The sequence below is a fragment of the Rhopilema esculentum genome, chromosome 16, assembly GCF_057945365.1.
Source record: "Rhopilema esculentum isolate cy_ngs chromosome 16, ASM5794536v1, whole genome shotgun sequence".
Classification (NCBI taxonomy): Eukaryota; Metazoa; Cnidaria; class Scyphozoa; order Rhizostomeae; family Rhizostomatidae; genus Rhopilema; species Rhopilema esculentum.
In genome coordinates this window covers 12,524,170-12,549,927 of record NC_142830.1, presented here as the reverse complement: position 1 = coordinate 12,549,927, position 25,758 = coordinate 12,524,170, and the positions used below count along the sequence as shown (strand labels likewise).

General features: G+C 35.0%; 1 protein-coding gene across 4 annotated transcripts; it reads left to right on the top strand.

Moving 5' to 3' along the window:
* The first annotated feature begins 50 nt into the window (after positions 1–50).
* LOC135682475 (uncharacterized) lies at positions 51–25,436 on the top strand. 4 transcript variants are annotated; one of them, XM_065197382.2, is made up of 22 exons: positions 51–118; positions 4,160–4,273; positions 4,610–4,715; positions 5,409–5,543; positions 6,004–6,168; positions 6,850–6,978; positions 7,547–8,045; positions 8,729–8,948; positions 9,598–9,663; positions 10,094–10,173; positions 10,698–10,772; positions 11,787–11,827; positions 12,303–12,417; positions 12,859–12,902; positions 13,685–13,853; positions 14,315–14,386; positions 15,061–15,142; positions 16,920–16,981; positions 17,251–17,322; positions 17,898–18,116; positions 19,742–23,119; positions 23,870–25,436. In XM_065197382.2, the coding sequence occupies exons 2-21, from the start codon at positions 4,167–4,169 to the stop codon at positions 19,816–19,818; spliced, it is 2,535 nt and encodes an 844-aa protein (XP_065053454.1). In that variant the 5' UTR covers positions 51–118; positions 4,160–4,166; the 3' UTR covers positions 19,819–23,119; positions 23,870–25,436. The 4 variants fall into 4 exon arrangements, with proteins under 4 accessions (XP_065053454.1, XP_065053453.1, XP_065053452.1 ...); XM_065197381.2 differs by having other exon boundaries at positions 57–194; XM_065197380.2 differs by lacking the exon at positions 51–118 and adding an exon at positions 2,864–3,136.
* The last annotated feature ends 322 nt before the right edge of the window (positions 25,437–25,758 follow it).

Here is a 25,758-nt window from a genome sequence, read left to right as displayed (position 1 = left end):
AGGCAAAGGTTAATCGCACAACAACAACAACAAGATAATTGACGGTACAACAACAACGATAATAAATAGTTTCTTGAAAACGGTTGTTGACTGACAAGATTGGTTTCAAGACAAAATGGTTTGTTTTTTATTCTGATGTCTTAAGAAAGAAATCGCAGAACGGAAAATATAAAGATAGACAACGGCATACTTTGGTAATGTTTTCCCTGTTCAATAAGTTGCGTCTTTTGTCGTATTTGATCAATCAATCAATCCATAAAAAATTTATTTGCTTTCTTCATGTTAAATAATGGTTGCTAATCGATCAGTATAAGTAAAACAGAAAGACGTCCATTTCGCCTCCTGTTCAGAAAAGGTCAATTTTTTCTGCGCGGGGAACGCCAGAACAATAATTTTGAAATTTGCAGATAACTAACGTTTCCCGCAGGGGCGAATACAGAATAAAAGTTGACGGTCGCACATTAAAACTATCCAGCAGGCGGTCTAGGAAGCCTTCCTCATGGTCAAGGGCGGAGCCATGATGAGGGCCCAACCCCCCTGGAACCACAGAGCAACTAGTTCTAATTTTAAAGGCAGATTTACCATGTGGATTATTTCAACCACTATGAATAAAAGGAACAATTTCACCTTGCTCAAGAGAGTCATCTTGATTTTTAGTTTAAAATATTATTTTCGTGACTTGTAAGCGATTACTTTCTAACTGCAATTTGTCCTGCTAGGCAAGACTGATGCACTTTTATCGATGAAAGGCCTCAATTAGACACCCTTCTCTTTAGGAGCAGGAGTTGCCACACCAATGAGGCTAGTAGGCCTTGTATTTTGAGAGTGGCAACGAGACTGGGGCCCGAAAGGTTAAAAATTGAGAAGTGCACATTCCCTATTCACCTCTTCTGTGTATATATAGAAAATTGTGATTCTTCTCTTTAACAAGTTCCAACCTCATCCCCTTTTTTCCCCTGCCAGCAGTCGTATGGCACTGTAATCTAACATAGTGTTTACAGACTTGAACCTTTATTTATTGGTGAGATTTGATAATGCATAACAAAGAGATCTGCATATTTGTGCAGCAATGGTGACATGCTTAAAAGTCATATTGTTCACAGTCTAGGATGATCTTTAAACTTCATCTTTATTGGATTGAATCATATCATTAGGTGTGAGAACGACAGAGTTTGGTTCTGTGTTTATTGTGTAAATGTATATTTTTTACTGTAAGTAGAAAAATAAAAGATTATGGTAAAAATGAGTGCTTAACTTAACTGACTGAAGACAAAATCTAAATTCTGGAAATCTGACAGTCTTCTGTGCAACCTGTGCAACACCTTGAATCTGCCCCTGGTTTCCTGCGAAAATCATGTGCGGAATTTGAGGCAAAGGCTTTCGAATAGACCTTGTATTCTTTGTTTTATCTTGTTATCAAAAGTCAGAAGTTTAGATGGTGGAATATTCGCAGGGAACATGACCAGATAAACAAATATTGTATTCAATCTATGGCAGATTCAGACTTTTCAGACTGGGATGCACCAGTCTTCAGAGTATGGTAGATGCACATACTTACTAGGCTAGTATAGTGCTGCACAGCCAAATTTAAAATACAATTGAACACCCAGACTCTGAACCTTTTTGCATGCCAGCAATATATAGACATGTACACAAAATTTCAAAGCCCCACCACTTGCATGTTTGCTGTCAAAGATCTCTAAGTAATAACAATATAACATTTTATCAACATTCAAATTTTTAAGTGTTATGAGTTTGCAGTATCAAGTTTTCAAAGCCAATAAACGATTTACCGATTACTAGCGCCATTATGAAATGAGGGAAAATTTCACTCGCCCCAAGCCCCTGAACAAAAACAAAAATTTACCAATTTTCAACACTCCAATTTTACACCAAAACAAAGCTACTTTTACCTAAATTCTAGTGCAAAGTAATATTTAATCACTAAAGTATGTAATAAATACTTACTTACAACGATTTATTTTGTTTTTTGGTCTTCCACTGCCATAATTGACGACGAGGTACAAACATCCTAAATTCATGGTGTTCCCTTTGATCGGGAATATTTTTTGGCCACGTAGGCCCAGAACGTCCAGAAAACGTTTAAATGAATCCTCTTGAGTTTGCCTCTCAGTCAATATACCTCTATTAGAAATAGGCATCAGATTGGCTGAAATACAGAATGCCAAAGATATCCCCTTTTTGATCAGCTGACTCGAGTAAATGCGTCATTGAAGGCGTGTTCTCCCCGTGAGTGCGTGACTCAAAGTTCTCTAAATACGCTATTCTATGCAAAAGAATGTGTGGAAGAAAGCTTCCTTTTCCGTTGTATTTCCAATAAAATATTTTAAGTGGGTGTATTGGGTATTATGATATTTTTACTTTAAATTATCTTGCTTTGCTCTATGAAGATTTATACTGAGAAAAGGACTGAATGGGCTCCAGTAGCTCATTTGCGAGGCAATTGGCTGAAGATGCTCAAAAATGCCTTGAAACAATTTTGCCGATTTAAAGCCAGTATAAAATCGAACGTCAGATTTCCTTGTCAGCTGACTGAAACAGAAATTCAATCTAAGTTCTGGCTTTGCGCTTTTGCTCTTTTTGGGACTTTCTGATGCTGACAATGACATGGACTTTCTGATGCTTTTGGGGGTTTCCGTTGTTTGTCTCTCTAATTTTCTTCGCTCCATTCAGTCCTTTTCTCAGTATAAATCTTCATAGAGCAAAGCAAGATAATTTAAAGTAAAAATATCATAATACCCAATACACCCACTTAAAATATCTTTCTTATAAGCTTTCTTCCACACATTCTTTTGCATAGAATAGCGTATTTAGAGAACTTTGAATCACGCACTCACGGGGAGAACACGCCTTCAATGACGCATTTACTCGAGTCAGCTGATCAAAAAGGGGATATCTTTGGCATTCTGTATTTCAGCCAATCTGATGCCTATTTCTAATAGAGGTATATTGACTGAGAGGCAAACTCAAGAGGATTCATTTAAACGTTTTCTGGACGTTCTGGGCCTACGTGGCCAAAAAATATTCCCGATCAAAGGGAACACCATGAATTTAGGATGTTTGTACCTCGTCGTCAATTATGGCAGTGGAAGACCAAAAAACAAAATAAATCGTTGTAAGTAAGTATTTATTACATACTTTAGTGATTAAATATTACTTTGCACTAGAATTTAGGTAAAAGTAGCTTTGTTTTGGTGTAAAATTAGAGTGTTGAAAATTGGTAAATTTTTGTTTTTGTTCAGGGGCTTGGGGCGAGTGAAATTTTCCCTCATTTCATAATGGCGCTAGTAATCGGTAAATCGTTTATTTGTGCGTGCAAGAAACAAAGTATCCAGTCTTCAAGTGAACAAGGTGCACAATAAATCCAATAAAGCATCCCATAGCAATTTTGAAGGAAAATTATATATTTTCTATTTCGTAAGAAACTTGGATCAGCACTGAGTGCCAAAAGTTTCTTAATTTGGCATCCAAATTTTGGTGTTTTAGTTCTTAAAGTTTCTTAGTTGATTTCTTATTTCAAGACCTAAAATTGTCTCATTGTTTTTAAGTTGAACATTTTTGGAAGAATGTTACCTCAGATCGTCACAACATGCATTATCAAAATCGGAAGTCTGTTTTTTTGAAAAAAAAGTGAAAAAAAGTAAAAACCTTTTTTTAAATGGAAATTTTACAGTTTCTTAATTTTTCTCGAGCCTAGTAATAGAGTTTCTGAAATGTTTTGCCATAGTACTAGCTTAATATGAACCTTGTAAATGAAAAAAACATGTAGTTGCGGGGGCAAGCACTTGTTGATATAAAGATAAGAACAATAGCCTTTTGTTTAAAAGGAAGTTATTAGGGCTGGAGAGGCAACTACCCCCTGGTTAGTATGTTAAAGTAGGTCCTGTAGAATTATTATAGGAAATTTCTGTTTTTAAATCACATAATAGGTCAATAGATGTTTGCATAAGAGAAAATGCCATAAATGACCTTGCACACATAAAATCTTGCCAAGAACTGCCATACTTTAAAGACTGGATGACACACACCTGTGTTTTCCGCAACCAGTGTTTTCAAATCATATTTGCCTGAATCATGCTACCTGTTGTATCTATTTGCTTATTAATTACAATTTCTTATTGCATGTCACATTTTCTAGAAGAGAGATGGATTCTGATAAACTTGCAGTACTGGTTTCCATGGGCTTTGATATTGACTTATGCGAAGCAATATTACAAATTGAAAACCTAACAATAGAAGAAGCTGTTCAAAGGTATGAGAATACGTAATATTGTAAATTATTAGTATCAAGGTTGATATTAAAGCTTGTTTTTGGTGAATAGATTTATATGTGGAAATTTGAGTTTCATGATAAACTATCTCCTTAAGTTTTATCTCAAGCAGCATTTTAGTTCATTAGTGAGTTGTAGCTAAGCACTGTACTGATACAAATCCAAGATATTCTCAGAGCCTAATTTGTTTGAGATTTACATAATTTTCTTCTGCAATGTCAGCTTGAGCAAATGCTATTTTCTTCTTCTTTAACTTCAACAAACATTGTGAAGTCATAAATACATTGACTTGAGATATGCATGATTTTAAATAATAGGTTATTGGAAGCGCAACAGAGGAATTCAGCCAAAGAAGAATCCTCTCAAACTTCAACTTACACTTCAACAACCAGTCACATAGAAACAGTTGAGCACGAGAAACAGGTAGGTAACCCACTAATTTTGGTTTCAACTTGCAGTTTTTCCAAAGCATCACATATTAAATGTTATGAAAAAGGCTTAGCAGCTGAATTAACCATCACAATGAAATAATGGAAGAAACATATTAAGATATTTTTTCACCTTTAAGGTAAAATGTAAATCTCTCTGATTAAACTTTATAGTCCTACAAATAGTTTAATGAGACTAAGACCTGTTATATATTTGAAGTCTCTGCTTGACAAAAATTTACTTTTTGCCAGTTCTTAACCCTAATTTAAGCCATTACTGAACAATTTCTGTGAGTAAATAAAACTTCTAGATAAGAGTCCAGAGGTACAATGTCATAAAGGAATATAGAACAGGATCACAGAAATGATTAGGTTTTGATAAAGCATTCTAAAACATTTTATGAAAATTGGTTCAGTGCTATTCAGACCCGATTCTTTAAAAGTCCCAGCTCAACATGGGGTTATATATATATTTACATATATTGAATGTCCAACTGGAAGATTTTTTTGCTAATATATTGATGATGATCAGGAGAACAAATCAGGTGAACTGTCTTTCTAAGCTTCAAACTAACCAATGTTAGCACTAGCCAGAGTGTATAAAACATAATTTTTGCCGCAAGTTACACTGTAACAGCTAATACAGTTCCTTGAGTATTGAACGTATGTTGGTTTTCATGTGTTTTAGACTGATGCTGATGATGCAGTTGTTAGTAGGATGGCCTTGAGCGAAAGGCAAAGAGAACTTAAAGAGGAATTTGAGAGAAAAGAGCGGGAAGAGGTCCAATCTGCTGTAAGGAAACGAAAACTCCAAGACAAGAATGTAAGCTAGGGAGTTATCATTAGTTATTATTCGAAGTAACCATTGCAGTGTTTTCCTCCGGAAAAATTACAAAGCCTGTGTTTATATTGAATGACTCGCTGCTATTGATGAACTCTGTCGTTGTCAACCTAAGAAAGAAGAATTGCGATATGAACATAGATGCAAGATAATGCATTTAGGAAAATGTCGGCAAAGGCAACAATTATATGAATTAAGTACTTTTTCTTGCGATTCAACCTCTCGCATTACAACTAAGACTTTTTCCTTTAAGACCATTACAACTAAGACAACTAAGTTCCAGGAGATACTCATGTCTCATTTTGTGCATAGCTCTTCTGAAATTGTCTTTTTGAAATAGCGAGGCAAATGTGAATCATGTATCTCAAAAGGCTAGCTGCTCATATTTTTTATTTAAGTGATAACTACGTCTCCAATTTTTGCTATCAAATTTCTCTGCCAGGCAAAACAGAACATTCTACAAGAGATCGAGGCAAACAAAAGACGCATAAGACATCTTAGATCCGATGAAACTGCGAGGAAGGAAGAGGACAAGTCAGACGTCACAAATGCTGTCAAGCAATCAAAAGAGGGCGTAGATAGTAACGCAAAGCTATGCAGAATCCAGGTGGGCTTTATCAAATGGCAACTATTCATATACCGCGAGATTTCAACATAATTGATAAGGAACGTATTGTTTTGAAAGAGGTCTACAGGAATTTAGATATAACCGATATAAATTCCATGATACCAAATATTTACCTAATTATTTCTACATGGTTCCTGCTTTAGTACGTCGTATGATTACACAGTCGCATGATTTTCACGGTTTCCATTTTCAAGCTCGCCCCTTCATATTTATTTTGGCATTTATATGCCTGATGTGATGGAACCAGGAAATCACACCCTTTAAATCCAGCTTAATGTTGACCCTGCACAAAATAACTGAGAGCTCTTAAAGTCTCCGCCTTTCCCGCCTTTTGCTAAATACTGGTTGGTATTTTGTGATGCTGTTCTGTCAATCTGTGTTCTGTTCTGATATTACTTGGCAATATTTTGTCTTGGTTTTCTAATAACCGTGCTATTGCTCTATTTCAACACCTTTTTGTGTCAGGTTTTCGGAAAATTTTGTAAGAATTCCAAAAGCTTACGTAGCCTTCACTCTTCCAAATTTTCTTGCTAAAAATTTTTTACACGTAAAGTAAGCCAGTTCTAAGTACCAATTGCCAGTTCCATTTTCATGCTTTATTCGGTTTTAGTAATGGAGAAATTAATTATGATTGATTAAGGTTTTTATCTTTATTCTCAGATAAGACTGCCTTCTGGTCGAAGCCTAGTGCATCAATTTCCGGAAGTTTCTCTTTTATCCGATGTGATGGATTTTGCGAAAGAAAATGTTGGTGATTTCCAGGAACTGACAAATTCATTGCTGATCCGAGTATGATCTCTCCTATTCCAAGTAGATATGCTGTTTGATAATTCAATATAACATTTGCAGGATAACATAAAGGGTTTTTGTGACGAATTAAAGCAAGCGGGAAGGCTCTTGAAAGCTCTTGCCCTGTTTTTTTCTGACATAAGTAGCTGGATAAGTAAAAAATGTGTTTTTTCTTGCGTCTATTTGAATTTTTATTTAGAAGTAAAAAGGCAAAGCGTATTCCAGGCTTGCTTTTGGTGGAAAAATAACACTTTGCGTGTAAAATTGGCTCATAGAAGAGAGACTTTATTCTACCAAAACTGTATTCCGTCAATAAAAATTATGTACGAAAGATGGCATGTTCGCTCTAGAATATATTTTGGGCAAAAATTCAACAGAACATGAATGTCAGATATTGAATTTTAAGAAAGAATAAGACAACTTTGTCACCTTCAAATTCGTTTTCTGTCCAGTTTATGCATAGGAAGAAAATATGTCTACTTACTTTCTTGCTTGTTTATAAACTTACTTGCGTGTTGCTATGTTAAGTGTTTAGTCAAAACGTTTTTTGCCATTTTTTCCAACTTAGCCTTTTCCACGAAGAGAATATTCAAATGGGGATCTTAGTTCTACATTGTTGTCATTGGGGCTGTGTCCAAATGCCTCTTTGGTTTTGATGCTCCAAAGACACACAGCTCAAAGTGGGGTTTGCAATGTCGCCCCTGCCTCAACTGTATCGAGTAGAATGTACGATGGAGGGGCGACAAACAACATTCATTCGGTCCATCTCACTCCCCATGTTTTGCACCACGAATGGGGTGCCGGGGCATGTCTTACATCTAATCCTTCATTAGATTCAGAAGGGCACAGCTCTGATGGGCCTAATGAGAACGAAGAAAGAAGGACCAATATTCAGCAAAGTGCTGTACTTCGGGCGCTTATAGATGCCAGTGAAAATACTACTGAGAGGTCAGTTGCAGAAACCGTATCCACTGCAAGACAACGCGATATTGAAGAACCGAAGCAAAGAAATATTGCTGTTGTCGAAGCTGTTGAAAGGCGCCGTGCTCTGCAGATTTCTTCTGGAGGTTTGTTGATATGTTACTCTGCTTTCTCGAAAAGATTTCCATGTTTCCTTATCAGCTTGGGGAGAATGTATGTTATTCTAGACTACCTGATGCTGCGGCAACTGTGATGATGTAATTTTTTCTCCGTAATACAACAATTGATTTTCTCGTAAAACCCCCGACAAATCATCAACAACGACTCAAACGAAACACAAGTTCTGAAGAGAGTAAATTTCATTTCCAATGCCATTTCATTAACGCTTAGTTGTCAATGAATATTTTCAATGCCATTTCCATTACGCTTAGTTGTCAATGAATATTTCTAAAAGGTTATTTGTTATTGATTCCATTTGATCTTTTGTTAATTCATCCTGTGATATATAGTTCTTTAAAATTTATGAGATTTAATAGTTCTGCTGATATTAAAGTCCACCAAAAGGCCTCAGATTTACAACCAAATGTGAATTACTTAGGCAAGGTTTAATTTCGAAATACAAAGTTCTTTTCTCTGACAGTAGTCGCTTGCTCACTGCTTTCTAGTTATCGTTACTGAAAGTTTCTTCGGTGTGGCAGACCCATGACAGATCGTTTTGTTTTAATATTTGAAGATTAATTTGTTATCGAGCAATCTAGTGTTTATGGCGAAAAGTTTTTGTGGGTAGATGTCGATGAAATATAATTTTACTGAATCAGTTTTCTCGTAGAAGCTGATACCAAGACAGGAAACTTAAACCTCGAACGAAACATTCAATCTTTGATTCAACTGTGTGCTGACTGTATTGCAAAAAGCCTCGCCTCCCAACAAGGTGCAATTTTGTCACATATCGGAAGAACCTTGTCACATCAAGCTGCTGCGCAGGTGATCAGTGCTTTGAAGGCCAGGAAGTTGCTTACCGGAAAGCTTCTTCAACTCTTTCACCCATGGTAAGATTTCAAAATGCTGATAACGTTTCTAGCTAGTTTATAAAGGCAATACGAACGAGAAAACTGACATGCACGACTCATAATATACACCAATTCAACTTACGGTCTCGTTTTAGAAATCTCTTCAAACTTCATTGTACGGCATTTTTAAGTTCAGATTTGGTTTTATCACCATAATTTCAGGCTAGATACAATTTTTCATATTGTTTGTGCTTGTATTTTAGATTTTACGGAGAAATGAACACTTGTAAGGGATTTGACCGCAAAAATCGTTCCGAGTGAAACTTAACCCTCCCCCCTCCTAGTTGACAATCACGGTCAAATCCCTTATAAAATTTTCATCTTTATGTCGTCATAAAATAACAATCGTGGGAGATACCATAATGAAGCTTTTACTAAAATTCTTGCTCTCAATACGAATCTAAGGTCAAAAATTTTATACAAAAGAATTTGAAGAATTTTTGAAACTGAGGCCGTAAGTTTCATTGGTGTATTAGAGAGACCTTATAATTTACAAATATTGTTTCATAATGACAACCATCTAACAGAAATGTAGAAATGTATTTGATGTATCCTATGCGATGGAAATGTCATGATATTGACGCATTGGCAACACTATTTCTCTCATATTGTATTATTTTTCTTTCAGTAAATTGCTGAACCTTGATTTAGACCGTTACGCCCTAACATCAAATGAGATTCTTGAGGCTGCTAGGTGAGGTCTATTTGCTTGCTTATTTATATTTGGTTACCTTTTTCATGACATGTTTAATTGGGAATTTGTTTTTTTATCTATCATGATCTGTTTATTTGCCTATTTGTGTATGTTTATCTAATTGATGATATGTTTACTTCTGTATTTCTGTATACTCATCTTATTCATGATGTGCTTATTTGTATATTTGAGTTTATTTTTCTAATTCGTAATCTTTTTATTGTCTATTTCTTCATCTAATACGATATGTATTGAGTTCATTTAATCGCGGTATCGAGTATCATTAGAACACTGTTGATCTTCTTTAAGTGAAAACATCAAGCTCAAACTTTTCGTTCTGTATATCATGATACGTATTTACGTCATGATACGTATGTATATCACAATACTCTTGAGTTTGCCCAAATCAGTTAATCTGTTTATTTTCCAGGCTACATACTACACTAGTCTCTCTTCATCTTTCACAATGTTCTCTTCTCACTGATTCTGGTGTTATTACAGCTGTCAAGGGTAAGTTAAATTTTTTTGCTTGACCATTCACCAATAATTTCTATTAGGTCTCTTTCTTAGTACGACATTTTCGCCCATGCAATTTTTTTTCTTGGTAAAGGGGCTTTCGATTCCCATAGTAATTTCATCCACTAATTGGACATGCAAAATGAAACTTAATGAACCAGTTTATAAAGTTTCTTTAAACATACAATACCTTCAGAAAGATTTGAATGTGAATTTTAAGCAGAAAGCACTGTTATTAACTGCCTTAAAAAGTGGATCTATCTTAAATCATGTTCCCCAAGTTTTTATTTGTGATACAAACTTCTATTGGTATATAATATAAAACTCTTCTGTTGAATTTGTGTCGGCTTCATCCGAATCTACTGATGTCGTCCTTAGCAATGTGTATTTTCGTGTAATACACTCACAACCTTTTCAAAGCGTTTAAATTGTCAATAATTATATGATAGTGTGTTAGTTTCTTCCTATCGTGTTACATTATACACTGGAAGATTTAAACCTTCATTCTTTCTTTTCAGGTTTAAAGCACTTGCAAATAATTGATCTCTGTGGATGCGTTCAGATAACTGACAGAGCCTTGCACGACATAAAAGGTTTTCCTCTTTGTATCTTTATTTTCAGGCTTTCAATCGTAATTTGGTTTTTACTGCATCTTTTTTGTCTTTGGCAAAAATTGACTATGCGTGAAAAGTAAAACTGATTTGTGAACCAAATGGGGATTATGTTTACTGACCGGTAGAAAACTCCAGAATAGATGGTGCTGTCCACAATGACCTGGTGTTTGGGAAAGGTAAAATATGCCAGTTGTATGGAAGATGAATCTGGTTACCTGTTTACACTTATCAGCCAGCGTATTTCATTTCATGTCATGGGCACACATGTCAACATGATATTTTGTATTAGTAATTGGTGACATCTCAATATTAAGAGAACGAATATGATCTGAAAGAACACGAGGGTGTAATTCAATATCAATCAAAAACTTTGCCAAGCCAAGAACTCAATCAAGACTCAACACTTTGTCAAGTCTATAACGACCTCAATCAAGACTGTAGTATCGTATTGCTAGCATGAAGAAAACTTAGGATGCACGTAATTTTCATAGCTTTTGATCATTAAAGATCCAAAAGCATAGCCTGATATAAGGCAACTAAAACAGCATATTTCAAAGCACATAAAATGCTTACCTGCAGATTTATCTGTTAAAGAAGTCCTAAACAAGGATCTGAAGGTTTATTTACAATTTGTTTGTGGTATTTGACAAATGAGTAATAGTTTTTATAAAGGTTTCAAAAATGCAAAACTTCTTTATTTGGTGCAATCTTCAATTTGCAGACATTCAATTCACATATGTATAAACTTTTTATCTGTTGTGAAAATGTCAAGAAAACTTTTTTGGTTAATGCAAAGACAGCTGTTTTATTCTCAGGTTTTGCTGAAAATTTCTGCCAAGCAAAAAATTTTCTGGGAATCTAGTTCCCAGGTTCTGATACCTTTTGCAGCTCTGAGCAAATACAAATAAAAATACAAGTTTTGATGTGTTTTTGAGGGATTTGATGAAACTTAAAAAAACTCTACCTTTTTAAGCCTTTCACTTTATCTTCTAGATCTGACACAGCTTAAGTCGCTGAAGCTCGATAACACCAAGGTGATTACAGTAACTAGTACTTCCAGCGAGCCTAGAAATTATTTTTTAACCATTTTGAACCAATGGAGCCTTTTTTGTCCGATTTTCAAATGAAACAAAGGAAATGAATTTGCTGTAAAGGTATATGATTTTGATGGCATTTAATTTGGGAGAGGAATATCTATATTTTTTCTGTCAAATTTTAAACTTTGGAAAATTTTAGGACCTCTTCTCGAATAAATAGTCGATTTGATATCGATTCCGTCAAAATTGAGAGAAAGTATTTGATTATGCTTTTATCAGATTTTTAAGAGAATTTTATAAGAGGGATCTCTTGTCTAGTTTTTTATCGAAAGTTGATTCTGTTGAAAATGTAGAGATTGGATATTCAGAAAGCCAAGCTATTTGATGTTTGATCTTATGAAAAAGACTTCAGACCTTGAAGGAAAAATGCAACTTTTTGAACGAGTCTAGCTGCAATAGTTATTATTTTCAGATAAAAGATGATGGACTCCGTGATTTCCTTTTTGGTGGAGACAGGAGAAATTTACTTGAATTCAGTGCCAACGCTACGAATGTATCAGAAAAAGCATTTAATGTAGACGACAAAGGTATTTATTACTTTGAATTCATTGTACTTTCATTTAACATCATAGTTGTGTTTTAATTTGAACTGTAGAGAAAATGGACTTAAAGATTCTCTTGAATATGTATAACATGTCAATATTATCTAGGAAGTAGCAGGAGGCCGATTGAGGGCCGTTTTACCAATTTTTAAGCTTTGCTTATCACTGGAGAGTGTTTGCGAAAGCCAGTTAAATCCACTTCAGCTTTCTGCATGAGAAAATTCTAAGTTGTATATGCTTACCTGTTAATAGGAGAACATGGTCTTTAGAATCAATAGTTGATCCAATTTTTTACAATTTTAAATAATCGTTATGGCACAGTGCTGATAGTCTGTCCTGCGGGAATAGTGTTGAGTAAAAATTATTAAATGACGTAGAGCACTTTGCAACACAACCTTTAGTAATTTTCATCTCCTTTTTTCCTAGGTAAAGTTTTCAACGTGACAACCCTGCATTTGGACCGTACAATGGTAAGACTGGCATTTAACTAAGCTTAGATACAGGAAAAAACCACGCCCGTCGGCAGCATGTTGATTATTAAGTCCCTTCCTCTTGCCGTTGAGTTCTTAATAATTCAATGTTTCCCAAAAGGCTGATGTTTTTTTGCAATGAAAAGCTTTGAATATTAAGTTAACTGAATTTATTTTCCACGAGTGCTGTAACACTCAGAGGAGTCACGTCTGCTCTTTTTAATAAATGTCTGTTTTTCTATAACCCTAAATCTAACAGTGCAGTTGAGAAAATCTAGTTTGTCATAGTTTTACAGAATGCAGTTTTTTGAATTTTACAGGAATGTTTACTTAACTTCATATTATTTTGAGATTGGTCAACATATCCAAAGGAAAAAATAACTGGCAAAACTCTCGAGCAAACGATATCAGTTTTCAATGTTGAACTCAACCCCCTCTCCCTCTCTAAACGATGTTCGTTTACTGCAAAGTGACGTATAAGGGCACGGGCTAGAAATCAACTTTGTCATATGAGTTTTCTTAAACTGTAAAAAGTTGTTTTGGTAAGATGGGATCACTGGTATAAATATTTGTCGAAAAAGGTGCTAGTCATTTGTTTCAGGTCGCTTGGTGTCCCATGTAAACTTTGCAGGTGTCGTAAGCCACTAGGCTAGGGGGCTTGCCATATGCTGAGCTGCAAATAGGCCGATTTCCAGGGCGGTAATTGAGCTCCTCGTGTGTCTTTTACCAATTTTCACTTTTTCTGCCTTTAAATACACATAAGCTGTTATATTGCCTTCCAGGTTTCATCAATGGAATTTGTAACACTGTTTCCATCGCTACGCAATTTAAGCTTGTCAGGAACACCTCTGGTTGAAAATACATTTCATGGTGTTAGTTGCTTAAGAAACCTCGAAGAGCTGAACTTGTCTCATACCACGATTACAGATCATTCGTTACAGCATGTCTCTGGTGTGTAATCTCTGACTTCTTTCTTAAAGATTTTTTTAGTAAAGCTTATATGTTACTACAAATCAAGCATCAGATTCAGGTGTAGCTTATACGAAAGGGGGATGGGGGTACATGTCACACAACCCCAAAGACTGCATTTTCCCCTTGCTAAAAAAGTAAATATAATTTAATAAGATGTGACTGTTTCTTAAAGCAAAGCTAATGTGTTACCTTTTTTATACCTCTTGCCAAGTTTATTAAGAAACAGATGTTTTGCTGTAATCCAAAAACGGGGTAGAACTATTTGCAAAAAAATTTTAAGGGAGTAGTGTAACTAGCTTATTTAAAACTATTAAAACTTTGCTGTACTATTTTGGGATTGAGATTTTGAAATTTCTGACTTTCATGGCATTGTAGCTCTTTGAGACAAATATGATCACTGTGTTATGGTCAAACTGATCAATGTGAAATTATATTCTTAGGTTTGACTCTGAAGTGCCTTGGCCTTCCTGATCGATTGCATATCACGGATGCAGCATTGCAGTATCTTGAAGGTAAAAATTTGTATTTAAGATAAGATAATGATTTTCATGATGGCAACTTGGGATTTTATTATACAACCCTTTTACCATAGCTTTGTATATTAGACCCCGCTCTGCTGACAGGTTTCCTATTGGCTACTTTTCAATAACCGCAATTTTTTCAAATGATTCGCGTCTAAAAATATAGCAAATAAGAAACACCGAAACACGCCGAGGACAAGCAACAATTACTGCACGTAACTTAAATTTGGCTAATATTTTCTTTTATGGCATACGGGGCTTTATCAGAGCATAAATATTCCTGTCTACACTGACCAATGGTGCGCTTTGAAATGTCTTTATTCCCAATGTTTTGGTGCGAGCTCCAGATATATGTAAATTTTATACAATCGCTTTATTTGTTGGCATTTGCAAGATCAGAAATTTAATACAATTGAAAATGAGAAAATTTGAAATTTTGCAAGGCAACTGGCTAGCAAAGTTGGTTTGCTTGCTTGAAAATTAGTTCGTCCAGCACTCAATAAAGTCTGTTCATTTTATTTTTGACCAAAGATGGCAGTTTTATTTAACGAATAAGAACAAGAAAAGTCAAAATAGATGACTGCCCTGAAGGTATCATAAAACAGAATCTATCCCTAATTAACTTGAGCAAAAATCCTGCTTTGAACTTTTCAACATTTTTGTAGGCTTGCCGCTGCGAAGCCTGGACCTTGTTGACTATATTCACGTCACAGATGCTGGTTTAGCCTCAGTTGGCAGAATAACAAGGTATGGTAGAGTAGATTTAGAAATTGTATACCGCCAGTAATTTTGAATAAACCATTTGTTTTCTTGATGTAATCTGGTAGCCCGGTGCAAACGATACAAAATTTTCTTTACGTTTAGAGGTGAGGGAGAAAAACCTTGACTGTTACACTGATTTTGCAGAACCAAGAAAAGACTGCCATGTTAAATGTTTTCCACAAAGATACGTTGAATGAGACACCATCTTTCGGACCCGTTTACCTTTCTACTTGTATTGCCTTCTTTATCTAGAATGTTTCAGCTGAAAAAGACTGCGTCGCATATCGTAAGCAAAACATGCTTTGGGGCTCAGAAGATAGCAAATTTAAATGGCAGAGGAAAAAAGAAAAATTAACTTCGTATTCGAAATATGTTTTTGATCTTTTTAGATGACTTCACAATAATTCCTGAAACTCTTCAATATGTCAATTAAGACATCATCCAATGGTGAAGTGAAACGTGATGAACTATTTGAATGAACCGTAAAGCCACATTTTGGGGTGACACACTCGATGGAATTCGTTTTGCTCAAAACAAAGAAAAATCAACCTTATCAAAACGTTAACACACAGGGTACTGATGATTTGTTCCCGGTCTAACCTCGATTCGGGACTTGAATAATTAAAAAATATTTTCTAGAAAAAGGCTATCCAGAGGATGTCATTTCAATTTACGTTAAAGAAAGAATCGCAAGCCTTTTCGGCTGAAGTAAAATTTGGTCTTCAAAAGTGCCCGATTTATCTAAAACTACCATAGATCGGTACCATGAATCGGTAACATCCACGTGTTGTTTACAGTACCAAAAAGGCCCTTCCATGCATCCATTCAAAAGGATTGCGATCCTACCACCCAAAAGAGTTCCGTTACTTTTGAGTTTGCGTGCCAGTGTAATCCCAAAGATTGGAGGATAGAATATAACAGCATGTCCCTTCTAGCATTAGAAACAAAACTCTTCCCCAAAAATGACAGCCACTTCGGTCTTGCAGATCAAAAACAACTAGTAAAACATGCGATTCCACTATCGGGCATCAATTACTAGAAAACCCAGAATGTGCAAAAAACTATAATGGCGACATGTTTCGGATTATTGTTAAAGCCCGATCGTCGTTCCATCTAACAGTTTTGGAAGCTATCTATATAAGCACGAAAAAACCGCTATTGTAGACAGAAAGGAGTTCGTTTTCACCTTAGGACTCCATTGGTAACATTCTAATAGGCAAGCGGCACTGATTGGGCAACTTCAACAGTCACGTGCTCGCGTTTCTGATTGGCCTATTTCGATCCACAACTGGGTATATATATTTCCTAGCGTAGAGTTTTCGATCTATGTTCTGACGTTTTATACTCTGAACAGTGTCAGACGAAAAGCTTTAGTTTACTAAAATGTTTGCTTTTTTCAAAGCCATTTTAAAGTTTTGTACCACCAAAAGATTGTTTGGATCAATTCAAATTGGCAAAATTATAGAGTTTTCGAGCCTGATGGAACCCACGCTTTCGAGCCATTAAAGACCTTGCCCCTTGTATAAGTCGAGGTACGATTTTGACGTCAAATAACCTCCATAAAATCCTCGGCTTATACACGTGCAAATGCGGTAAATAAATTTCAACGAACTTCTACTAAGCTGTTGAAAGGTTCCATACATTAATATTTTTCTAGACACATAACGTTCGTTGATACTGCTGTTTCGTATTTACTGCAAAATAGTATCATCGTAGTGAGTAGAAGGATACCGTGTTAAACAGTTTTGTGTTTTTTGTCTAGCTTAACATCGCTGAGTTTGGCAAATACAAAAGTGACAAACGATGGTATTCGTCATGTTAAAAGTAAGAATTTTATTACTGTCGTTTTCTTCTTCGACTTATTCTTTGTCATTTTTATTTACTAATCTTTGAATTTTTCTGCTTTTTCTCTTCACAGGAAAAAGTTTTGTTAAACTAAACAAGCAAGAAAAAGAGAGAAAAAACAAACAAAAATCCTGCAATTTTACCCTGTGCCTTATTCTAGAACTTCATCTGACTTGTTTTGTATTGTAAAAAATTTGTTTGGCGTTGAAAATCTTTATTTATTAATTGAATTATTTTTATTCTCCTAGGTCTAGTAAATTTGCAAGAACTTGACCTTGCGAGAACTCACATTGGAGACGAGGCCATCAGAATGATCAAAGGTATATCAATAATAACAGTTTAAAAATTTTCTTCTAAGCACCCAGGGGGCTTATTGTTTTCCAGCACATTAAAGGGGGCTTATAAAAGAGGGGGCTAAATTGCGAGTGGTTTCCAAATCTGAAATAGATGTTTCAAAAAACATGCGCATTTTTTTAATACGTCATTCCCATTCATTATTTGTTTTGAAAATACTACAAACATTTTCATAAAATTTTTTGCCTTGAGATTCGACTTATGAACCAGAATTTAATTCTACGTGCTATTTTTCAAGATGCTAGGGTTCTAAATGTTGATTTATGACAACATAATTTAAAAATTTTATACATAGGGTGTAAGACTTACGACTAAGTATAAAAAGTTTCACCCGGAATGATTTTTGCTTTCAAAACCATTACATGTTATCAAACTTTAAATCGCCGCAAATTGGTGGTAAACTTTTTTTTAGCATGAACAATCATATAATTAAATTTGGAGTAATCTCCAAAATGAGACCGTAAAGCGAATTTGTGTTTCATATATATATCATTATCATTATTTATCTTTGTTCATTATTTATTCAAAACCTATTTTCTAGGCCTAAAATCGCTGCGCACTCTCAGTCTAACAGCTACTAGAATAACGAACGAAATTTTCAAGGATGGTACAATAAACTCGTTTGAGAACCTTCAAAAGCTGAACATCAGTCGAAATAAGATATCAGATGCAGGCATTTGCCATTTGAGTTTGATGTTTCTTGAGCTCATCAATGCTGATCAGACATACATCAGTTTGTTATCAGCTACCTCCCTTCCAGGTAAGACTCTTTAAGTGGTACGGTTAAAACAATCCCTTTATAAATAAGCGGGAACGGGACTGGTCCTTTATTTTAACATGTATGCTTTTTAAAATTTAGCAGAGAATTGGTACTTTGTTCTTACAATATAAAGAGCTGGTGATAAACACTCCCGCTTATTATTTGATAGAATTTACAGAATACAAAGGTCCTTTGGAATTTCTATGTTCCTCAAAATTGTTGTTATACCCTCAAAAATGCAGATTTTCCTTCTTGAACTTAGTTTTTAAAATAACTGAAATTTTTACACCTCTTGCTGATTTAATTGAAATTTCAACAACCCCGTTTTATCTGTTGACGTTTTGAAGGAAATAACTCTCTCCCTAGGGCCGCATTAAGAATTTTGAGACCCTGGACACAGAGTATTATTGGGGCCCCTATGTAATGTACGTGCCTGATGATATGATGATAGCTGCAAGTGGGCCTGACCTAAAATATTTTTTTAAAAAAATTTGATACTTTTAGATACCCTTCCGATAAAACCTGAACATTCCAGAAAATTTGGAGCAAATCTAGAGCTAGGGGCCCCGCGCACAGTGCCAAGTGTGCCCTTTAGTTGATGCGGCATTGTCTATGCTTTGTTTTGACCAAACTTGGTCTTTTTTGTAACTACTTTCAATCACAGTTACCTACGATAATGCAAAAGTTGGATTGTTGATGAGTTTTAATATTATGAATGTTATGTCCTATGACGACATAAGCCTAAGTCATAATTTGTTTTGTTCCAAAATAAACTTAATATCTAATTCCTACAAGATATGTTTTCTCTGTTGTCAGTCGTTAATATTAACTTGTGATTTTGAAATTGATAAGCATTAAATTTGAAATCGAAGAAAAGAGGCTCACCGATAGGCACATTTTATCCCAATCAAGCAGACATGTGTGGCTTTTTGTCCTCCCTGAGCACGGCACATTTTCGGATTCATTTCAAGTATTTTGACGTCCTGCGGTGAATAGAGTTTTTTAAGTGATGACGTCGCAAAATCTATTTCTAACATTTTGTATTTAGATCCTTTACCCTGAAAGAGCATCATGAAATACCTCTAAACATGCCAAATCAGCTAAGATATGACCACATGATCCAGGCTCGTTCCCTATCAAACCTCGGTAATTTGGTCTCTGTTCATAACTTTATGAACAGAGCGAAAATAACAGTGATTCGTTAGCAAACTTCAGATCTTTCATTGGCCATAGCTCACCTGATTTTTGACATATTTAACGGATTTTGCATGTTTAGAGGTATTTTACAGTGTTCTTTTAGGTTATGCAGTCAATATTCGAAAATTCTAAAAATAGATTTTTATGACCTCACACTTAATACGTTATTACCACAATGGATTGCCAAAGATCAACACCAAAAAATAGTTCAATACATTTGCGATATGTAATTGTTAGTCTATACGAACAATTTTCTGTACAATTTCCATTGACCCCCGTGATCAGCTTTTGGGATCGATTACCCAAAAATTGACAAATATATGTATATCATTTCCTTTTATTCGTATCAACCCTTCTGTATACTCTTTCAGCTTTGCTTCTTATTTCCATAGATTTCAATTTCCAAGTATTTTTTCAATTTTTCTTAGGTTGTCCGAATTTGAGAGCTTTACGTGCACAAAACTGTAGGCCGCCTTCCGAACTCGAAGCACAAGATGGAAATTAACATACATTGCAGCATCTTCACGTTTTTGCAACGTTTATTTCTACACCGATATTCCAAACGCATTCATGTTGAGAAATCCTTTATGGTACATTCTATTTATCTATTAATAGAAAATTAAATGCAACTTTTTTCTTATCTTTCTAATCTACTCGTGGAATCTGGCTAGAATGACCCAACTTTTATGTAAATATTTTTCTTTTGGTTTTAGTGCATCACATCAACTAATAAGAAAATTTATGATTTCTTAATCGCTTCTCTGCAACTTCAATGTAGTTTCGGGAAGGAAACATACACTTCTAAGTTCCTTGCCTCGAATTGCCACTTTACAACTAATTTTTATACAAGAATGTACGCTGGATGCTCAATTTTTCCTTAGCCTTAAGTGCCTTCCCTTTACCCTGTTTAGCGATTGCAAATTGGACCTTGAACCCCTGTTGATAGCACATCACGGGGGAGCATAGCGTCCAAATCGTTGATTGGCTAAGGGCCTGTTTATATGAGCAGTTTTATCCCATCTCTCAGCCAATAATCTGACAGATGGGATGAAAACATTGAATGTTTACAAGCAGATTCTATCCCACCTTCCAGCTGTATATGGAAGAAATCATCCCCTCCTTCCAGCTTGTATTCTGACAAGTGGGACGAAATTTGATCGCGTTTATATGAACATCTCATCCCATCTTCCAGCTTCATCCCACCTTCCAGCATTCCACCTTCCATATTGAAAAAAATCATCCCACATCAGTGAGATCCCACCTCTCATTCAGTGGTTTCTCACTTAACCGGGCTGACTTGTTTTCCTCATAAACACAAGACGAAAAACACAATGTATTCTATAAAAGAGTGGGATCTCACCGTTCAGCTCACAAGCTGGAAGGTGGGATGATTTTCTACATTGCGCGTTATTCTACATTTACAGAAACATTGCACGCCTCTACAAAGCAAATTTCTGCTCGACTTTTTGTCCAGTTTATCTTTGTACCTATATTGAACCTACATTGGCTCCGCTATGCGACCGCCATAAAATGCCCAAACGTTGGCGCATTGTATGCCAAAATGGTTAACGAACATGAAAGCCGAAATTTGGCTGTCTCGATAACATTCAATTGTTAAATTTTTCGAGCAAGGATTGAAGAGTGGGGAAAATTTTGAGGATGCACTTTAAAACGTGCCAAATACGTTATTCTGGTGTACATGTCCAGTTGTACAGTTGTCGTCCCATAGGAGAAGTTAGTCCAGTTTTATATCCACTAGATGTCACAAATAAAATATTTCCTGTATGTTCACCACGATTAAACGTGTTATTATTAAACATAAAGACGATGATTAAAGTGGGCCTGCGTCTGCCAACCCAGAAAAGTCTGCAGTGGCAATAATGGACCATAACATATATCCTCATACGCTCGAGAAAATGCAGTGATAAATTTCCATTTATTTTTCAAGTATCTTTAAGAGATGGTTTTCCAGATAAAAAAGTATCTGATAAACCTAAGTCTTGGAAAGCACCATTTATCTTTGAAATAGCGAGCACAGTCCAGGCACATCATTTAGTACTGTTGTACACATCGAAAAAACATCACGTTATGAAGAATAATGCAAGGCTGATTCTTTTGCAAATCAAGACCAAATTATCAAAGTCTGACCACGCCCTAGACAGTTAGATTCTAGCAGACACTTCTCAAGACTACTCTCCTCTCTAATAATTTCGGCGGAAAATTTTCTTTTGTTTCAAGAAACTCCGTTTATCGTTATGACAGGGATGAACATAATCAATATCCAAATATTACTTTTTTGGTATGTTTAACTGGATTTAATTTTTTGATAATGTCAGACTTGTGTGATGTTATACACAAATATTAAATAATTTTGATCCAGGGACAAAGATAGCGATGAACTTATCAAGCGATGAAGAAAGGTACTGACAATTGTTTTACTTTGAGATGTCACCGCATAATTGTAAGCTTTTTTGGCCATCTTTCAGACACAATCATCTAAAGGCTTTTAATCGATCAGCTGCAACACAGCTAAATGTTTTTCAAGAATATCTTCACTCACTTTATCACAGAATTTTACATGAGACGTATCAGATAGTATGCTGAAAGCAAATTGAAACGGCCTGTCTGAGATCTGAAGGACGTTGCTATTCATACCAAAAAAGGATGCATTAAAAGTTCTCATATTGTCAAATTTGCAGGTACTACATCAAATCTAAAAGATAAAGGCTCTTAACATCAACAATAGAAGAGTTAAAAAGGATCAATCAGAAGATCTTTCGACGGATTAACTTAATTTTTTTGAGACCCTAGACTAAGATAGCTCGAATTTGATTTTATCACTGAAAATCTAGCGAAAGTTTTACAAAAAATGACGGATACTCTCGGTATAAAAACGTCAGCCTAAAATTCCACCTTAAAATTGATTTCATCCCACTTAATGGAGAAGAGCCGCCGCATTGCAAAACCGCAATTCGATGTGACCACTCGAAAAAAGGGCGCAGAAAGACTAAAAAACTTGGACTTGATGCATTCCTAGATATCCAAATAAAAATATATACCGATATAAAAAGATATCCAAAAAGAGAAATGACGTCACAATTATTCTCTAAGAGTTTTGCTCGAAACGTTGTACCAAATATTCATTTCCTGTACAAAGTCGTTATTTTATAATGACAAGAGTACACAAAAATGATGCATTCCTAGCCATTCTAGCCTGCGTGCAGACTCGGAAATTTAAAAGAGGAGCATTATTTTCCGCATATTTTCAATTTTGTCAACAGAGTCTGCACGCAGGCTAAGCCATTCTGGAAGGCTCAATTTCTAAAATTTTCTTCCGCGTCTCACCCAACCACGATGAGTCTTCCTATATGTCACTAAACTTGAATCTTAGCACCCCCCCCCACCCCCCACCCCACCCTACAGCTTCAATTTCATGGTGCTGTATCTGAAATTGCGATTTTACGGATAAATGGTGTATGGATAACTGGGACTAAATCCGGGATTTTTGAAAGAATATTCGATAACTCGTTTTGACTATACATGATATCGAGGTTATTTTCCCCTGGCGGCCTAGTTCGATTTCAGCAATTTCAGTGTTACGGAAATCTTGGGATTGTTAATCAACTACTTATTCATCAGACATAGCTGTGGGCGAGATGGCTGGAGGTTTATCAACATTGGCTACATATGGACAGAGGACCGTTACGTTTCTTTTATTTGGTGCAACCTGTTACTATGGAACATCGTTTATTCACAGCAGCTACATATTACGTAAGAAACGAAAAGAGAGAGAACTGCAGCATTTGGTAAGACCACAACAGGAAACATTTTTGGCAATCAGTAGTTTACGAATATGGGGAGCCTCCCTTTCCCTCTCTCTTACTTCTAAATTTTAGCTTGATGTTTAGCGAATAAAAGAACGCATTTGATTCAAGGGAGTATAGAATACGAATATAATAGAACAAGGGAGTAAATAATTACTTGGTAAACTCTCCAGACAGTTTGTCAAACAGGGTATTGCATCATAAGAATGTATTTTTGTGTAAAATCAGTATATTTACCTGGATTTTAAAATTGTTCAAAACAGATAAGATTTCAAACATCTAAAAGTGGCTTTCAAAATATTTATAAACACACTTTTAGCTTTTTATATGGGACTCTCAGAGTGTAAACTTTCAGAATATTGATCAAAAAGTCAAAATTAGGAAATACACTCTACATTTGAAAAGTATTACACCACCTGCCACAACATGGCAGCACTGCCGCCAAATGCTTTTAGCTAACCAAACTTCAGGTAGCTATGGCAAGTTATATATCATGGAATAGTAATGAAAATGAACAATAAGAAAATACATGTTATACTTTGTTATAGTCAAACCATGCCGACCACTGCGAAAACATGAGAAACGAGATATTTCCAAAAATTATTAGCAACCAAACAGCAGAAAAGAAAAAAAAATTTTTCTTCACAAACACCTGCTGTAGACATAAAGTTTCTTTAATAAAGCTTTAGTTTCAAAGACTTTATTTTTCAAGATTTTTGAATTTTTTTTCAGGATGGTAGTAAAAATAAAGAAATAAATGAAAAATGAAAGATATGTCTCACAAGAATCACATTTTTGAAGATGTACATATACTGTCCCTGAGAGTGTTTGTACCATGTACTGTGCGCCAGATTCAGAGTGGATTGAACATGGACACATTGCTACCCTTCAATGTGTTGTCATGTACAGGGGCTGGTTACAAAATATTTGCATGTTGACAGTGAATACCTTCCAGCAATTAATTGATCAAGTACCTTCAAAATATTGTTTATATAATTTCAGTTCAAATTGTGTAGCTTTATTTCATTGTTTTGAGTATGTTTAGTTAATGGAGAAATTCTGTGAAAGGCATGATATATTGAAAAAGTGCAGCCTGTCTACTCCTGATAAATAGGAATGGGATTTCAGTTTGATGCTGAAATCTTGTGCTATTAGAAATGGTTTGAACAAAAATATTAAACATGTTTACCATGGAAATGAATTGTTTCTACGTAAGAAGTTTCTAATGTTGATATTCTTGTGAAAGTCACATTCAAATTTATTTCACATTACCAGTCCAAAGTACATTCATGAAAGGGTTTTCTGCTTAGTTAAAATAAAGTAGATTTAACAAAAATAGAAGTTAGATATTTCGATTTAAAAATGGTCATTTGTAGTCATACTCAGATAATAATGTTCTTTTGACTTATGGAAGTTAAATTAGATCTGTTGCTTTTTTTAAATCAAATGATAGTACCAAAGCAATTTTATCAAATAACAAAGGTATTTTTGGTTTGGATGATTTTTACATAAAGTTTTAGTCAGTGTGACAGTAGATTCAGTTTGCTAAACAGAATTAGAAACTACTTGTTTATTTTTTATGTTTATCAAACCTGCTCATTTTCAACTAGACACAATTTTTCTTTATATTACCAAATCATAAACGATGTTTAGTGGAATTAACAATTAACACTGTAATTAGGTTAATCAAGCAAAGATGATTCTTTTGAATTTGGTACCCCATCAAAAGTGGTTGTCATTGGAGAATCTTTCAAAATCTGTCTTTATCCATAAAGAACAATCCTAACAAACATCTTCATATAGTCAGATACATTAAAATTTTTGATATATTATTTTTGACATTGTAGCCTCCTAAAACAGGATTTATTCAACTGTTTTGGAATAAACAAACTCATGTCAGACCTAATTTAATGACAATCTTTCTTTGTGTAAAGGCAAATAAAGTAGTTAGTTGATTGCAAAACAAACCTTTCGAAAAGATTGTACTCAATAGGAAAGAGATTATATGCTATCTCAAAATGACTGCTTATAACATACTGCAAATTTTACTTCAAATGAAATTTTGATATCACAAACTAATCCCTCTCATAATCGATTTACACTAATCTTTTTTACAAGAAACTGTTTGTAAGAAACTGAGCCCTAACATGACCAAACAACAAAGACACAATTGTTCTGATCACCCTAAACCTTAAGAAACTGCTTGAAATCCTTCTTTTAAAGATTGGGTGGAAGTAATTCTTTTCTAAGATTAGGAACCTATATCCTGTTTAATTGACATAAGAGAAGCTCCTTGTGATGTATCAGGTGTGTTATTTCAGGCTGTCTCCTGCTATGTTTTGGTGTTTCCATAAAGTAGCTCTCTAGCATTTCTATTTAAAAAATCTTCAAGAAAATTTTAGTACTGAAATCAACAACAAAATTAAGAAACCGAGGGCTAAGTTTGAACTTATTTTCTTGTAACAGTGAGTGTAATATATGACTATTCCCTTTTTTTATTTTTTTACGCAACAATTCTTTTTTTTGTTGAAAATTTGCTTTAATAGAAATATGTGCCTCACAAGTGGGAAAATTAGCTTTATAAAACTGATGATTAAAGAACTCGTCTTTAAAAATGATAA